The sequence below is a fragment of the Ilyonectria robusta genome, assembly GCF_021365365.1.
Source record: "Ilyonectria robusta strain PMI_751 chromosome Unknown BGZ61scaffold_1, whole genome shotgun sequence".
Taxonomy (NCBI): Eukaryota; Fungi; Ascomycota; class Sordariomycetes; order Hypocreales; family Nectriaceae; genus Ilyonectria; species Ilyonectria robusta.
This window is the reverse complement of record NW_025764435.1, coordinates 3,631,884-3,649,195: the sequence shown is the minus strand read 5'-3', so window position 1 is coordinate 3,649,195 and position 17,312 is coordinate 3,631,884. Positions and strand designations below refer to the sequence as shown.

The 17,312-nt window shown below is 55.1% G+C and overlaps 5 protein-coding genes across 5 annotated transcripts; 3 read left to right on the top strand and 2 right to left on the bottom strand.

Annotated features, from left to right (window-relative positions):
- Positions 1 to 578: 578 nt before the first annotated feature.
- Positions 579 to 8,164, top strand: BGZ61DRAFT_337397 (uncharacterized protein; the record flags this gene model as incomplete). The annotated part of the gene is made up of 5 exons (XM_046239043.1): positions 579 to 955; positions 1,011 to 5,142; positions 5,192 to 6,087; positions 6,556 to 6,707; positions 6,819 to 8,164. 5 exons carry the CDS (start codon positions 579 to 581, stop codon positions 8,162 to 8,164), a joined length of 6,903 nt encoding a protein of 2,300 aa, XP_046112712.1.
- Positions 8,165 to 8,612: 448 nt separating this feature from the next.
- BGZ61DRAFT_378744 (Hydroxyethylthiazole kinase family-domain-containing protein) lies at positions 8,613 to 10,575 on the top strand. Its single transcript, XM_046242595.1, has 5 exons — positions 8,613 to 8,983; positions 9,062 to 9,197; positions 9,262 to 9,580; positions 9,638 to 9,849; positions 9,946 to 10,575. The coding sequence occupies exons 1-5, from the start codon at positions 8,698 to 8,700 to the stop codon at positions 10,502 to 10,504; spliced, it is 1,512 nt and encodes a 503-aa protein (XP_046112711.1). The 5' UTR covers positions 8,613 to 8,697; the 3' UTR covers positions 10,505 to 10,575.
- On the bottom strand, positions 10,576 to 13,157 carry BGZ61DRAFT_378742 (uncharacterized protein). Its single transcript, XM_046242594.1, has 5 exons — positions 12,679 to 13,157; positions 12,006 to 12,596; positions 11,788 to 11,955; positions 11,458 to 11,735; positions 10,576 to 11,405 (listed from the first exon to the last, which is right to left on the bottom strand). The coding sequence occupies exons 1-5, from the start codon at positions 12,789 to 12,791 to the stop codon at positions 10,783 to 10,785; spliced, it is 1,773 nt and encodes a 590-aa protein (XP_046112710.1). The 5' UTR covers positions 12,792 to 13,157; the 3' UTR covers positions 10,576 to 10,782.
- Position 13,158: 1 nt separating this feature from the next.
- BGZ61DRAFT_408662 (5-aminolevulinate synthase precursor) lies at positions 13,159 to 15,784 on the bottom strand. The gene is made up of 2 exons (XM_046243197.1): positions 14,982 to 15,784; positions 13,159 to 14,910 (listed from the first exon to the last, which is right to left on the bottom strand). The coding sequence occupies exons 1-2, from the start codon at positions 15,313 to 15,315 to the stop codon at positions 13,385 to 13,387; spliced, it is 1,860 nt and encodes a 619-aa protein (XP_046112709.1). The 5' UTR covers positions 15,316 to 15,784; the 3' UTR covers positions 13,159 to 13,384.
- Positions 14,946 to 16,271, top strand: BGZ61DRAFT_24900 (uncharacterized protein). Its single transcript, XM_046238369.1, has one exon. It carries the CDS (start codon positions 15,369 to 15,371, stop codon positions 16,059 to 16,061), a length of 693 nt encoding a protein of 230 aa, XP_046112708.1. The 5' UTR covers positions 14,946 to 15,368; the 3' UTR covers positions 16,062 to 16,271.
- Positions 16,272 to 17,312: the final 1,041 nt, after the last annotated feature.

Genomic DNA, 17,312 nt, shown 5'->3' with positions numbered 1-17,312 from the left:
TCTTGAACAAATCAGGCTTCTTGCACAATGCTGCATCCGTAAATGGGACCCCCGGGACATTGAGTGAGTTGATTGGGAATTTCACTGCTGTGAGACTACTACCATGCGTATTCTTCAGAGGTGCATGAATTTGGCCATGGAGATCTGTGCTCAGAGGTTCAGGGTGCTCAGATCGGTGTACTTTGGAAGGGCATGCTATGGGAAGTATTCATGTGACTGCGCATTTCTCACTCTGACTAGAATATCTTGCTGCAAGCCGAGAATCATTTTTATTAGATAGTAATCCAATCTGACCTGGATTATCTATTTACCAGTTAAGTAAGAACTTGACAAGCCCCTAAGTACTTCAAGGTAGAATTTCCATGACCAAATCGGAGTGGGTCAGTGGTGGGATGGCCCGCAGCAACAGAAGCCGCCAGTGAGATTTGCGGTGGCTTATCGATAACAAAATTCCCAGTCTTCGTCTTTTTCCCAGCCAAAAAATTTCGGCGCAGGCTTCACTTCGATGCTGTGAAGCGAAGTTGCATCGACATCCCCACCAACACCTTCCAGCAGCCCGAGGTGCTGCGCTTGTCATCATGGCGACCTCTCTCGCTGCCCAATTGGCGCAGGTGGCCGCCAACTCCAAGTCCACCCTCAACGTCAAGGCGCAAAAGGCTGCCCATTCCAAGTCGTTGATCTGGGAGCCTCGAGTCGCCGCGACCCAGAGCTACCAGGTCCTCTACACCACATGCCACCAAGGCTTCGAGGAGCTCTGCCAGCTCGATTCTCGGTTCGCTCAGTTCCAGTCGACCATATTCAGCGAGGAGAGCCAGAATGAGGACCGCACGCAGCTCACCGCGGCCGAAAACCAGGAGCTGGACCGACGGGTTCGGGCCTTTCTGCGCCTCGCTGGCAGTCGACTGAGGCTGATGCCCGCCATCAAGGCTATTGAATGGTTGATTCGGCGATTCAGGTACGTCATGGATGTGCTCAAACTGCTTAGAAGTCGTGAGCTAACTCACGAAAAGAATCCACGAGGAAAACACCGGTGCCTTGCTCTTGGCTTTCCTTCCTTACCACTCTATCCCGGCTTTTGCAACCCTCCTCTCGATTCTCCCAACCAAGATACCCCACGAGTTCCGATTCCTTGATCCTTACGTCCGCTCTGTAACTTCGCCACCACGATCCGTCTTGGTCCACCAGGCCGTTCAACATCCTGCGTTCTTGACTTTACTCTCCGAGTACACCCTCGAGTCCTGCCGTATGCAGTACAACTACCCTGCTTTGATCTCCTTCTGGGCCGGTATTATGACCGAAGCCGTGAGCGGTATCTTGGATAGGACTAGGTCGGGTAGATCGGCTGTCCAAAGCGAAAACGACCAGGCATTGCTTCATAGGCTGGGCCCAATCTTTGCGGAATCTTTGGTTATGAAGAAGGTCCCCAGTATCCAGATTGCTTCTTACATGGCCATCACAGTGTTCGTGTCCAAGGGAAACCTTGAGGATATTGCTGTCACAGCTTTCATGGATCAGACTGTCTACGGCTGGACCAACGACACAGTTCGACCTGGTCTCGTTTGTTTGGCTATCCTCGCGCAATATCGATCCGCCAAGCAAATGAGCGGTAGGACCACGAAGGCTCTCATGAAGGTTTCGGACATTGGCAAACTCCTCGTCGAGATTGGCCAGGAGCGCCGAGTCGACAAACTTGCCAATGGCTTGTGCCTGGCCCTGATCGAGAGACTGACCAAGAAGGGCGACCCGCGAGGTCTTGCGACTATCATGGCTATTCTGAGCAGCACGATCCTGAAAGACAAGCAAATATCTGTCATTTTCAAATCCCTGATTCTGACGGCCCACCGACTTAACGACGACAACGATAAGGATGGAGCACTCCGAAGAGAACTTGGATCTACCCTTATCACGCTCTCTCAGAACACTGGAAAGTCGGGCGATATCATCCAATCTGTGATCGAGGATGTGAAATTCGACATTGAGGAATTGGAGATGAAGCTCGATCTATCCTTCCGCTCTCGAAGACTCCCCGAGACCGCGAAAGACGGCGACGAGATGGCAGATGTGGATCAGTCCAAAACGCCGCAGGATATTGGGGTTCTGTTGGAGGAGCTTTCTGGTCGATCCGAGGGCTTGTCGCCTTGCCTTGTACCGCAGCCGGGAGAGATTTTCGACGAGTTCAGCCACATCTTCTTCTCTATCGTCTCCGAGAAGTCGCAGGATAGCGAATTGCTCGCCAAATTCGAACGCAGCTCTAAGCTGCAGCGAGAGACCGCGTTCAAGGATTGCACTTACTTCGGCTTCTTTATTCGAATCTGGTGTGGCCCTTACCCGGCGATGGCTCGTGTCGCAGCACTGGATATGGTCAAGAGAAGGCTCAAGGCTGGCGATTCAGATAAGACTGATCTTCAGTCCCTGCTCCCATACTGTATCGCAGCCGTGAGCGACCCTTCTAAGCGAGTTCGACAATCAGCCGCCGACCTGATCACTGTGGTTACAACTCTGTACACCCCCCCAGTCTCCTCGAGTGGGATGGCTACCTGGGGAGAGGGCGTTCTGTATGGCAAGTCCAAGGATTCAGCAACGCTTACTCCAGATGTTGTCGCTAGGATGCTCCACCTGCAAATCCTGCCTACTGTTGAGGAGTGTGTGATTGACCCTGAGCACATCTCTGCGATTCTCAGAACCTCGATTGAGCAAGGCAAATATCAATCGAAGCCCGATCCCGCCTTGGATAAGAAAGATCACATGTCCCAGCCAGGTAGACTCTCGCTTCTGACTTTCCTCGCCTCTCATATTGTCAATACGCCCCTTGTTTTGGTCAAGAACCGACTTTTGAAGTGTGTAAACGAGATCCGAGGAGTTTCAACGACCACCAGAACGCAACTTCTCCTGCCGGCTTTGCAGTGGTGGGCCAATCTGAGCGAGCTGGAGGCCGCCAAGCTGTGCAGCTCCGAGCGTGTTGAGAAGTCAGACATGGACGCCCGATTTGTTGATGTTGTTGTTCCGAACGACACTGCAGGACTGGAGTTCTTCTTGAAGTTCCTCAGGGATCCTGAGCAGAGGGAAAAGTCGGACCTTATTCGGGCCATCTTTGCGCGCATCAGAAAGATGTGGACCCCGATGAAGGCCGATTTCAGGTTTATTGCCGCCGAGCAATTGCTGGAGATCTCGCAGGAGTCGGCAGGCTCTGGTGACTCTACGTCGATTGTTCCCGCTGAAGCTGCTGACCTTTTGAGGAACGTTAAGCTGACTACGGATATCCTGTCTTTCTTCCTCGACTCTATTCAAACCGGAACTAAGATGATCACCGAGCCCCCCCCTAACAAGCGACGACGCACGAGCTCTTCTGGTGGTGACCGGGGCTTGATCACCCAGGTGACACCCGAGTTGAGCCAGGCGCTCCGAAAAGTCACATTTGTTCTGCAACTGGTGGAGAACTCCGAACCAGTGGAACACCCTGAGCTTCTCGACGGCCTCTTCACAGCTCTTTCGGAGCTCCAGCACTTTAGAACGGTTGTCGGATCCGAGTTGGGCTACCTGCAGAATCTGATTCTCCGAAGCGTTCTGGCCATGATGCCAGCGTACAAGGCCAACAAGAAGCTCAAGATCGACAGCTCAGGTGGCTATGGCGACCTGCTTGTTAACTGCATTCAAAAGTCGTCTAGCCCCGTCGTTCAGAACGCCGCGTTGCTCTTGATTGCTAGCCTCGCCACTACTGCCCCCAACCTGGTACTTCACAGCGTCATGCCCATTTTCACCTTCATGGGCACCTCTGTGCTCCGACAGAGCGATGACTACTCCGCTCACGTCGTCTCCCAGACAATCAAGGAGGTCATCCCTCCTTTGATTGACTCTTTGCGCCAGGGACAGACTAGCCCTGTGGCCGGAGCGTCAGATATACTCGTGAGCTTTACCACGGCGTACGAGCATATCCCAGCCCACCGAAGACAGGGTTTATTCGTTGCCCTCGTGGAGACCCTCGGACCCCAGGAATTCCTTCATGGCCTCATTAGCATGCTGGTCGATCGATATGGGCCGAGTGATGCTCTTCTGCAGTTTGTCGTTGAGTTGTTGAACAACTTTAGCATTGAGGCTCAGCTTGATACCCTTGTTAAGCTCTGGGATCTCATCGCCGATCTATTCAAGTCCAAGCCTGGAATTTCATTTGTTCTCCTGGGTATTAGTGACGACAGAAACAACAAGGACATTCAAGAAATTGCTCTTCGTCAACTGTCGGCATTCCCCACCTTCTTGTCTAGCAAGAAGCTCAAGTCTCAAATCGGAGGAGTCATGGAACAGGACGACATGCAAGCCTCTAGGGCCCGCGAGCTTTACGCCACGCTTCTGGAGAATATTCTTGTGCTGGCAGATGGTGTTAAGACAACTAAGAGTCTTCACAGCAAATGCGGTCACTCTCTCCAGAACCACCTTAATCTGCTCTCTATCGGCGAGTTTATCAAGGCCGTGGAGAACCTCCTCGACAGATCCGATATGGGTCTCCGACAAAAGGTCCTCCGTGCTCTCGAGGTTCGTGTGGAACAGGAAAGCAACACCGATCCTGCTTCTAGGGCAGTGCTGCTGGCTTTCCTACCCCAGCTCACTGCTGGCATTCGGGAGTCGAACGACATCCGGTACAAGCACACTGCGGTTACATGTGTGGACAAGATTGCAGAGAAGTATGGCAAGAAAGACATCGAGGCCGTTGTGGGGGCTGCAGCTACCATCGCTGGGGAGCATTGCCTGGGACAGTCTGAACAGCGTCTCCGGGTCATGGCTCTGCTGTGCTTGACATCCCTCGTGGACGTGCTCCAGGACGCCATTATTCCAGTCCTGCCAAGCGCCATCCCACAGGCTGTGGCGTACTTGAATGAGAGCATTGAAGGAGAAGAGGTGGATAAAGAATTACACGTGGCCAGTTACGGGTTCATCAGCACCCTTGCCGAACACCTCCCCTACATGCTGTCTACCTATGTGGACCGTATTCTGGAAGTGTCCAACAAGTCTGCCGAAATCGACCTGGACGAGGAAACTACGGAATGCCGTGTCGACTGCCTCCATTTCCTGGCTAAGCAGCTCGAGGCGAAGGAGATTTTCTCGAGCTTGGACCGAAACTGGGAGAACGCTACGGCTTCCGGATTCTCTGTAAGAACATGCCCTTGGTTTGACATGAGCAGATTGCTAACAGTTGCAGGCGGTTTCTGAGTATCTCAATGTCCTGGGCCTGGCCATTGATAAGCACCCCAAGTCTGGAATCTCCAAGAACGTGACCCTGTTGTCGAGCATCTTGAAGAAGGCCTTTGATCTCCGCCGCCAGGAGTCTGCCAAGGGCGAGTTGAGCGAGCAAGCCTCGCAGAAGCTCGCCACCATTGAAGAGAGCCTTAACGAAAAGGCACTCAAGATGATCTACAAGCTCAATGATGCCGCGTTCCGACCGGTGTTTGTTCAGCTCGTCGAGTGGTCTGGAACTGGATTGGCGAGGGGTGACCGCGTTGGGCGAGCTCTCCGACAGTACAGTGTCTACGGGTTCCTCGAGGCCTTTTTCGGTGGCTTGAAATCCATCGTCACCAACTACGCTACCTACGTTGTCGATGATGCTGTCAAGATTCTGAAGTCGGCTGACCTTGAGGTTGCCGAGGAACAAGCCTTGTGGAGCAGGGTGCTTCAGACGCTTGCACAGTCCTTTGAGCATGATCAAGATGACTTCTGGCAGGCTCCGGCTCACTTCGGTGCCGTTGGACCTGTGATGATGGAGCAATTCTCACATGCCGGTTTGGTGGATGTCACGGAAGACCTGATCCCCGCTACGGTCGAGCTAGCGTCGGCGGCAGACTCACAGGCGCATCAGAAGGAGCTCAACTCGGCGCTGCTCAAGCATCTGAGGTCAGAGCAAGCGCCCGTCCGACTGGCTGCGGTCAAGTGCGAGCAGGCGTTGACAGACCGTCTCGGAGAGGAGTGGCTGGCGATGCTGCATGAGATGCTGCCTCGAATCAGCGAGCTGCAGGAGGATGACGACGAGGTGGTCGAGCGGGAGACGCATAGATGGATCGTGAAGATTGAGGGAGTATTGGGAGAGAGCCTTGATTCCATGTTACAGTAGACTTAAAAGACGGGCCAAGGGGACGGACCGAAGGAATTGGGATTGTCAGTCACATAAATTTTAAAAGTATGACGCAAATAAACATTTCAACATTAAACGGGCCGTATTTACATGTGGGTGACACGCTAAAAGCCTCGGACTCCGGGCGTCCGGGCAGCACTGTGGTGGTGAAGACGGACAGCCGGAGAAGCCCGTGATAGCGAGTCTAAGGGTTGAGGCTCCGATGAATTATCGTGGTGGAGGCGAGTGTGTTAGTGAGGCTGACTCTGACTGAGACGCTGACGTAGTAGTGGATTTAAAGTGCCACAGGGGTGAGTGCAGGGGACTATAATTAGACGAACCTCCTGCCCGATTGTTGGGTCTTGTGACATCGAGACGACGGGGCGTGTGACAAAGTCTTTGAAATATCTCCCTCAAGCACACGCAGCGGTCAAGATTAAATTCTCTCAAATATTTAGAGAGGTTGGGAAAGGAGAAGAACTGTCAATGGCTGCAATTGCGCGTCCTGAGGCCCGCGTGTTGGTACAGCTGAGTCGACAATCGAAAGGACCTGGTCTCCGAAGTCGCTCCTCGCGTTTAGCAAGTACAGTTGCTAAGGCCGCACTTGATGGTGAGTCAATTGTGAGATTGAAAGAAGGGGTTGATTTTCTTTCTTCGCTGCTATGTCTTTCGAAATAGTGGCGTGACACCTGACATCCGCTGACAATGCCTCTTCTCGCAGCCTCAACCAAGGAGCGCATCGTCGTCCTAGGCTCCGGATGGGCCGGTTACGCCCTCACAAGAACCCTCTCACCATCAAAATCCTCGCGCATTCTCATATCTCCTCGTTCCCACTTCGTCTTCACGCCGCTGCTCGCTTCCACAGCGGTCGGGACGCTCGAGTTCCGCGCCGCCATCGAGCCAGTGCGCCGTCTCGGACTGACCGAGTTTCACCAGGCATGGGCGTCAGATATTGACTTCCAGCGCAAGATCATCCGCGTCGAGACCAACACGCGCGATGAGCTCCCGCCGCGGCCGGGCGCTGTTCTGACGGAGAACAAGGAGTTTGAGGTTCCGTATGACAAGCTCGTGGTGGCCGTGGGCTGCTACAGCCAGACGTTTGGCGTCGAAGGCGTTAGGGAGCACGCAAGCTTCCTCAGAGACGTCAAAGATGCGCGTGCCGTGCGTCTCAAGGTGCTCCAGGCCTTCGAGAAGGCTGCGTTGCCAACAGCGAGCCCTGAAGACCGGGAAAAGCTGCTGCATTTCGCCGTCGTCGGAGGCGGACCGACGGGCATCGAGTTTGCCGCCGAGCTCCACGATCTGGTTCACGAAGACCTCTCGAAGCTGTATCCGGAGCTAATGCAGCACGTGGCCATCACCATCTACGACATTGCGCCCAAGGTGCTGCCCATGTTCGACCAGAACCTGGCCACCTACGCCACCGAGATGTTCCGCCGCAACGGCATTCGCGTCAAGACGGAGCATCACCTGCAGCGGATCCGGCGCGACGGCGAGGTGCTGATGATGTCTATTAAGGAGGAGCCCGAGGAGGTTGGCGCGGGAATCGTCGTCTGGAGCACGGGGTTGATGCAGAATCCGCTCGTGGGCAAGCTGCTCGACCAGGAGATTGAAGGCGTGGGCAGGATCGCCAAGGACCCGAAATCGGGCGGCATCGTCACGGACTCGCATCTCCGCGTGCAGTTACAGTCTTCCGAGGGCACAGAAACAACCACACTACCAGACGTCTTTGCCATTGGCGATTGCGCTGTCGTCCAGGGCCAGGCACTCCCAGCCACGGCGCAAGTGGCCAGCCAGCAGGCCGTATACCTTGGAAAGCGACTGAACGCAAAGACGGAATCAGATACAAAAACAGCACCCTTCAGCTTCCGCAACTGGGGCACGATGGCGTATCTTGGCGGATGGCGGGCGATTCATCAGTCGAAGGGCGACGAACTCAAGGGCAGGGCAGCGTGGATCCTGTGGCGGACTGCGTACCTGACCAAGAGCATGAGTATCCGAAACAAGGTGATGATTCCAATCTACTGGCTTGTTACATGGATCTTTGGGCGAGACATCTCGCGCTTCTAGGGTGTGGTGTTAAGGACAAGGTATAGAAGGACTTGAAGGGGGCCTGGGAGTATGTTTTGGGAAGGACTAGGGAGTACGGAATCTCTACTCTGGGGACGGGAATAAACATGCTGTTTTCTATTATCGATCAAAAAAAAAAGGGAGGAAAAAGGAGGTTCTGTTTGTTGGAGTGTATGTTGGCATTGGTGTTGTGGTTTACTTCTTAGATTGACACTGAGTGGGATCGTGTTTTATTAGATATTTGTCGCCTAGATACCCTCACATAGATTATAGAACTCGGACGGAAGGACTTGTAGGCGAGGTCTATTTCACCATATTTTCCTATTTGTTAAATCTTCCTTTTTTGTGAGCCAACATCTTCGAACTTGAGTTGTGGTGCTAGCTAGCCAAGATTGGCGAGGTTTAGGCTCTGTCGTGTAGAACGGCAGTCAATTCACTCACTCCCACCTGAACAAGTCGCTCACCTCGCCGATCCAACCGCAAAACCTCAGAAAAAAACACCAGGAAAAATCCCCGCTGCAAGCTCGACAACCATGGCCAAGCCCGCAGTCAACTACGGCGTCTACCTCGTCACCGACTCGACGCCCGCGATCCTCGGCGACGGCGACATTTGTGACGTCGTCGAGAGAGCGCTGCGGGGCGGCGTCACGGTGGTGCAGTACCGCGACAAGCACAGCGAACGCAGCGTCGCCGTTGAGACTGCGCGGAAACTGCACGTTATCGCTCAGAGGTTTGGTGTTCCGCTGCTCATCAATGATCGCGTGGATGTCGCTGTGGAGGTGGGCTGCGAGGGTGTGCACATTGGGCAGGACGACATGGGTGAGTTTGGAAGAAGAGATGAGATGAGATGAGATGAGACGACATGAAAAGACACCAAACTGACAGTCCGCATCACAGCCTACACTGAGGCAAGGAAGCTTCTAGGCCCTGCAAAGATCATCGGCGTCACGGCCAGCTCCAAGGAGGAGGCTCTCCGTGCCTGTGAGGCCGGAGCCGACTATCTCGGCCTGGGCACCGTCTACGCAACTCAGACGTGAGTCCAGCATCACCACCACGCTCCAACCCGCGCCCGCTCTAACACGACTCTCCGCGTGCAGCAAGAAAGACACCAAATCCATCATTGGCCCCTCGGGCGTCCGCGACATCCTCGCCGCCCTCGCCGCCGCCGGCCACGGCGCCGTGCCGACCGTGTGCATCGGCGGCGTCAACGCCTCCAACGCCGGCCCCGTTATCGCCGGATGCCGGGCCGCCGCGAAGGCCCTCGATGGCATCGCCGTCGTCAGCGCAATCGTCGCCGCTCCGGACCCGGCTGCCGCGGCCCGCGACCTGCTCGCCAAGGTCACCGTCGCCATGATCCCGCAGGTTGTGCGTGCCGTGGCCGAGACAACGCCCCTGACGCACAACATGACCAACTTGGTGCGTTGATACGCTGGCAACGAACTTGATATCACATCTTAATAATCTCAATCGCAGGTTGTCCAGAACTTCGCCGCCAACGTGGCCCTCGCCGTTGGTGCCAGTCCCATCATGGCCAACTACGCCGAGGAAGCCGCCGACCTGGCCAAGCTTGGGGGAGCCCTTGTCGTCAACATGGGCACTGTCACTCCGGATGGCCTCAAGAACTACGTCCAGGCTCTCAAGGCTTACAACGACGCAGAGAGACCTGTTGTATTTGATCCCGTAGGGTGAGTTGATCACCCCTTTGCCCCCATCTAGCTACCACTGTCTTTCGTTTACCTTGGCAAATACGGCGAGACAGATATACTGACACATACAATTAGAGCCGGTGCAACCTCTGTTCGCCGCAACGCCGTCAAAGCCCTCCTCGAAGCCGGCCACTTCACCGTCATCAAGGGCAACGAAGGCGAGATCCAAACCGTCGCGGGCGCCTCGATCCTCCAGCGCGGCGTCGACTCGACCTCCTCTCTCACCCTCGCCGAGAAGGCCAGCCTCGTCTCCTCGCTTGCCCGCCGCCTCGGCAACGTCGTCATTCTCACCGGCGTCACCGACCTCCTGAGCAACGGCCGCCGCACCCTCCGGATCGACAACGGACACCCGCTGCTCGCCGCTGTCACGGGCACCGGATGTACGCTCGGCACCACCGTCAGCGCCATGGTGGCCGCCCATACAGCCGATCCGCTGCTCGCCGCTGCCGCTGGTACCGTCATCTTTGGACTCGCGGCCGAGCTGGCAGCCGCGAGGAATGAGGTTCGTGGGCCTGGCACATTTGTCCCCGCTTTCTTGGATGAGCTGTACACCATCCGAAAGGCCACCGGGGAGGGTGACTTTAGGTGGTTGACCATGGCCAAGGTGCAGGCTGTTGAAGTGGACGAGGCGTAATAATCGTAGACTGGTCAGCACTCAACACCAAAAGCAAAAACGGTAGAGATAAGCCCGACTAAATGTCTAGGCGTATGATCAAATGTAGTTGGATATACAGTACATAACCAGGGCCTGGAAAGTGTTCCTTGACAACCTCCTGGGTAAATGGAGTCACTCTGAATCTCTTTGGTTGCCGTCCCATCCCATCCCCAAACGCCATGATAGTTAAATGATATCCCAAATATCAGCCGTTTGCCTTCACACATCATCTCACAGAAATACCATTCAGCCGTCCCTTAAGACCTGCCCGCATCCAACACTGTCGGATCCCCCACCACGTTCCAAACATCCACAGCACCCCCTATGCTCCGCCAGAAATCGCCTTCTAGGCCCTCGACCAGCAGATCCTGTGTAAAGTCCACCGCTGGGACTTCCGCACACCCGGCATTCTGGCGGTCCAGCTCCAGTTTCACCAGGTCGCGCAGCGCCTTGAGTTGGCTTAGCAAGCGCTCAAAGGGGTCTTCGGGCCGATCGGCCATCGCAGCACTAAGGTAGATGCCCTGCTTGCGGCGGTTGATGATGATGACAAGGTCCTGGATTTGACTGTCCATTACGTCCAACATGTTGAGCTCATTTTGGATGTGTGTCAAATTCCAGCCGGGTAGCTGCAGCGTCAGGAGCCTGATACCCGTGATGATAGCGAAGACAAAGTCAGACGCACTGAGACACAGGAAGCGAGGCCGATCGATCTCACGGCTCGCGAAGCGGATGGTGAAAAATGACCTGAGGGAATGGACACAGCCCCAGAGGAGTTGGAGCCGGTCGGTTAGTGGCACGTACGAGACGCTGGAGTGCTGATCCGAGAGGGCGATCTCGTAGAGGAGGACCTCGGCCACATTGACATGACTCCTGAGAGTATCTATCGAGACGCGTTAGCATCGAGTCCAAATATGAACCGTCATTTTACGTACCATTATCCGCAAATCTGGGAGACAGAGAAGCGCTGAATTGATTCAATTGTTCCTGGAAGGACTGCACCATCATAGTTAGGGGGAGTTTCATGGCATGTTGACTGATGTTGTCGATGGCCATCGTCAACGAAATGGACTGGGCGAGCTGCTGGATCCGGACTAGTTTAACCAGGTACTCATCTGACGGGTACTGCATCGTCGCTTGTAGCACCCTGCAGCAGGTCTCAAGAAGACCCGTGTTCATGAGTGCATCTGGCCGCTTATTGGCTGTAAAGACCCTGTTAACGATGAATTAGTTCGACGTAAGAAATATGCGGGCAAGACACTTACAGGGTGTTGAGGTAGTATGTTCCTGCATATGCCCTCATGTGTTCCATGTTTCGCGTGTGCTCAGCTCCTTCGAGAGTCGCATCCTCTTTGAATCCCAAGTTCATACACATGGCCCTAGCAAGAAAAAGCAGATTCGTCACCTGCGGACCTTTGAGTGCATAGTGATACCTTCACACGCGTTAGCATGCGTTGTTTGACGAGCCACACGTATCGCCTACCATGAGACGAGCATCTGCAGCCCCTGGAGAAGATCCAAGTTTTTAGATCCATCCACCACCGCCGCCTGCCCAACCTCGGAGAGCAACTCCGTGCCCAGCTTTAGCTGCCTTGCCCCATCTAGGAAACAACCCACCATCATGGCAGCCTTCCACACAAACGGACGATGCTGGCGAAGTTCCAGAGATGCTATGCCCTTTGGAACAATAACAAAAGGAAATAGACCTGCATGGGCTGTCCTGTATTGCTCCAACAGCATGTCTCCCTCCTGAGGCGTCGGCCACCACGACTCCCATGGCCTGGGCTTTTCTGATGCAGGCGGCGGCAAGTGGGCGCCGTCTTTCACGGTTACCGCGACATTCTTAAGCGGAAATAGATGAGAGAAATCCCATTTCTCAGGAGTTTTGCAGAGCCCCGACAATTCCTCTCGCTTTGGAGATGGACTGGTAGATTGAGCCGGGCCTTCTTGGACATGAGACGACAGCTCCTCGAGGCGCTTCTCGAGAGCAGCGATCTTAGACAGCTTGGGACTCTTCCGGACCCGGGGCGGAGCCGGAGTCTGCGACATACAGGGCTTGTCCAGGCGATGGCACCTTGAATCTATTGCGTTAACAACCGGAATCTTGTTGAATTCCTTCGTGCCTGGAGCAGATGAGCCAGTCTCTCCCAACTCACCTGTCGCATTTGAGGCTCCCCTCAGGGCCTGTAATACATCTCGCCTTAGCCCTGGCACAGGTCGTGCATGCCTTTGGACCCTTGTTCTTGAGTTGCACCGCGTCGGGACTCATCGTGGCATGTCAAGGTTCCGATCGGGGGCCGGAGAGTTGGAACGGATAAGAAAGAGAAGATTCGGGCCGCATGCTTGAGAAAGAACAACAAGACCAAGTATGTTCAGCCGTCGGTGTCCACGGAGGCCGTCTACATGATTGATGCTGCAAATTGGCCGGGATTGTAGTCCAAGGAGCGGAGACGGAGCGTCAAAATTGCTCCGTTCCTCCGCCGGACACGGGGCCAATAACGCTGACTAAGCCAATCAGCCAATTAGCGTACTTGGCTCTAGCCAAGATTCCCCCGTCCTTCATGTTAGCGCTTCGCGTCTACTTCAGGTGGGCTCATCCTCGTCACAAAAGTCAACGCGCAACGATACAGAAACGTCACTCATTCACGTCAAACGGGACAGAGGGTATGCTTTTTTGGGGTTGGTAATCCATGACGCCACATTATCTGTGGCAATGGATAGAAAGGTATTCAATTCTCTCGCCGATCCAAACAAGGACGGACGTAGATGTCTCTCAAAAATTGGCATATATCGAAGGGAACTGGGTGTCTGCGTCACAGTTTTTCGCGATCGCAGTGGATTGGAAACACTGGTTTACAACCCTTAGGCAGAAGCGCTGGCAACTTGGCCGGTCTGCATCGACTCCTGCTCGAGGAGGGCCTCGGTGATACCATTGGCTGGCTGACCAGAGGCCATGATGTCCTTGGTAGCCTGCTCGACCTTGAGCTGTTTGTCGGTCCAGAGGGGCTCCTGAATGTTGCCCTCCTCGCCGACGCCGATGAAACCACCCTCGGCTGCCCACTCAGAAGTGCGCTTGATGCCCAGACGGGTCCAGATCTCATCGACAGCCTGCACGAGCTCATCTCGGTATTCCTTGGTGTGGCCGGGGGTGGGGGTAATGCGGAGGCGTTCCTGACCAACGGGCACGGTGGGGTAGTTGATCGACTGGACGTAGATGCGGTAGTCTTGGAGCAGCATATCGGACGCAGCCTTGGCGACCTCAGCATTTCCAACCAGGATGGGGATAATGTGGGAGGGATTTGGGATGACGGGGATGTCTCGCTCAGCCATGGCCTCCTTGACAGCTCGGGTGTGAAGTTGCTGCAGTCGTCGGTCACCATCGTACTCCATCTGGTACTCAATGGAAGCCTTGGCACCCGCCATGGTGGCTGGTGGTAACGAAGTGGTAAAGATGAAACCAGGGGCCAGCGATCGGATCATGTCAATGAGCTTGGCGCTACCAGCGATGTATCCGCCGACGCAGCCGTATGCCTTGCCCAGGGTTCCAGTAATGATGTCGATGCGATCCATGATGGATCCTCGGGGCGAGCCCTTGACATGCGCCTCCCAGTCCAGATGCTCCGCAACACCAGCGCCGTGGGGGCCGTACATACCAACGGCATGGACTTCGTCGAGGAAGGTAATGGCGCCGTACTTGTCGGCGAGGTCGCAAATCTCCTCAATTGGGCCAATGGAACCGCACATACTGTATACGGACTCGAAGGCGATGATTTTGGGGACGTGCAGAGGGAGGGAAGCCAGTTTAGCCTCGAGGTCCTGAACATCGTTGTGCTTGAAGACGATCTTCTTGGTTCCAGAATGGCGGATGCCCTGGATCATGGAGGCGTGGTTCAGGCTATCTGACAGAATGACGCAGTCCGGCATCTTGCTGCCGAGGGTGGCGAGAGTGGCATCGTTGGCGACGTAGCAGGAGCTGAAGACAAGGGCAGCCTCCTGTGCGTGCAATTTGGCCAAAGTGCCTTCCAGTTCGACGGCATGTCGGTTGTGGCCGGAAATGTTTCGAGTTCCGCCAGCACCAGCACCGTATTCCTCCAGAGTCTCGTGCATCTTGTTCAGGACACGAGAGTTGCGACCCATACCGAGGTAGTCGTTGGCGCACCACACAGTGACCCGTTCTTCCTTGTTGGACATGTGGGCGCGGGGAAACTCCTTGGCGAGGCGATTGATGTTGTTGAAGTAGCGGTAGGACTTGTCCTTGTGCTTCTTATCGAGCTCGGCATTATAAAAGCCTTCGTAGTTGAACTTGCCGGTGGAATTGACGGGGCCGGTAGTGACAGGAGCAGGAGAGGCAGCCTTTCGGTTCAAGGAGACGCCAGGAGGGATCGAGGCTGTTGTGCGCGTTAGCAGACGTTCAATTGACTGCAAGCGAATGGTGGCAGTGTAAGTGCTAGGGACATACCTTTGTCGCGGCTCTCGAAGTTGGTGCGCTCGACGGCGCGGGCCTCCTGCTGACGGCTGGTGTGAATCTTGGCCTTGCCAGTCTTCGCGTTACCAGAAAAGGCGCGGAAACCAGCACCGGCAGCAGCGCCGTGCTTGGCCAACTGGACAGCCATGGCCTTGCCCATGACGGGGCAGCGATGACCGAGCAGTTGCAGCTTGGACATGGTGCCACCGCAAGGCGAGGCCTGGGCCGCCTGAGGACGGGCCGTGGTGGACAGGGCGCGCAGAGTGGCGGGAGAGGCCTTCTTGAGGAAGGGGCACATGGCCTTGGACTGGCGGAGGACACTATCCATGGCGAGTTGAATTGGATTGGATTGGAGTCGGGGCGACAGCAGGCGTGATTGAAATGCGGCAGACGAAGAACCGGAGGGGCAGCGAGTTGCGAGCGCGGTGGTGTCTGGCGACACAAAATATGGGAATTTGGCGAGGGGCAGAGAATGCCGATGCGATGCGATGCGATTTGGACGAGGGGCAAATCCCTATTCACTCAGCTGCACGTGGAAGCTTTGCAAGCGGAACGAAGCAATTGCCGGTGGTAATTCCGGAGTGGGTGATGGGCAATGGGGGTAGTGAAGTTGGGAGAGGAAGAAGAGAGGAAGAGGAGAAGAGGAAAGAGTGGATGGGTCGGTTAAGAGACGAAGAGAGAAGGCCAGAGAGCGAGAGGGTTTTCGGCGGTTCGGGAAAGAGGGCCTCTTGCTGGGCATGTTGCTCCGTCCAACAATGCTCCAACTATTACCACTCTGTTCCAGGCACTTGTCGCTCTAACTTAGGTACTAACTTATCCCTTCTAAGAAGACATTTAACAGGGACCTGGCTGCAAAGCGAGCCCGTGGTAGGGGACTTGACGTCGTTGCTACCTGGCCGCAGTCGCCGCATTCGCCGCCACCTCCACCTCCTCGGAGCGGACGCACGCCGTGCGGAGTGGGTTAGTGGGTGTGGTAGGTCGATGGTCGGTCGAACCGCTGCCGCTCCTGCGTCAGGTTGCACTTCTGTTCCTCGGAACATGTTCTGTCTTTTTCCGCTGTCGCCCAGTTGTTGAATTCTCTACACGACGGTTTGCTTTCCGCTGAGATCTTTGCCCTGAAACTAAAACACATCCTGCCAGGTCTCAACTGATCTGATCTGATCTGACCCCGACCGCCGGATGAAGCCAGCTTAGCGCACACCAGAGAGGGGCCATGATGACTCGGCCCAGCACGGAGCGGCCCCGGCAAGGGAAAAAAAAACGACACTCATCACAAGGTCCAGACCGTCGAATGTCCTAGAGAAAGAAATACATGCGCTGCCATTGGTCCACCGACCCCCTAACCCCTTAGCCCCAGGGCGTCAGCGGCGTATCCCACTGTACTCCTCCTGCACGTACGGATTCTGCGCGTGCAGTGACTGTGAAGTGCAGGCGGACGCACCGACGGCTCAGTCGCACGCATTCCGAAATGTGCGGGCACTTGGCCGCCGTCAGCTATTGGTCGTCCATCTTTCCGACCCAAGCTTCCAACATTCCAGGATTCCAAAGCATTCTGATCCATCCCATCACCGCTCGCCCCGCCCACAAAAAAAGACGTTGAGCGCTGCCGGCCGCCTGTCCTTTGGAGACCAACACGGAACCGATGACTGGATTATCTAGGTGTGTATTGTCCCTATTATCGTGACTAAAATCCTCTATCTGTTCCCGCTCCGGGACCGGGCCCACCTGCCACTCACTACCTTCTCCAGTTCTTTTTTGTTGCTCCGTTTTGAATCCGTAATTAGTGCCTCTTCCTCGTACGATGTACTTGAACCATCCTCCCCTCCATTCCCATCAAAGATCAACCAAACCTTGTTCAGGTGGCCCACCGCTTAACTCACCTCAGACTCCATTGCGGAGTCGCAGTCGCAGTGGCAGGGATACATACATCCTCGCTCCTCCGAGTTTACTCACCGAACTCTCCGATCAATCCCGCTGAACCACTCTACCCTAGTCGTTCTGGCCCGTCATGATACCGTCTTTACCAATCCACTCACCATTCTGACAGAGTGCATGTACATCGGGATAACCGAGTTTCAGTCGCTTCTCTGCCGTATATGCCACCAATCTCATACCTGCAAGAGCAACTACCGCGCCGTAAACACACAGTGCAACCACCCTCAGAATGATTTGCGCCAACACTGGAACCAGGTTAGTAATGCATCTTAATGAAAGCTAGTAAAGAATCTCTAGTATTCTAGCTCTCTGATATGGTCGCCTCCCGCCCACTCCTTGAGCCGGAAACAATTCATCTAGGCAAAATTGCGCAAAAGAGCGCGCCTCAAG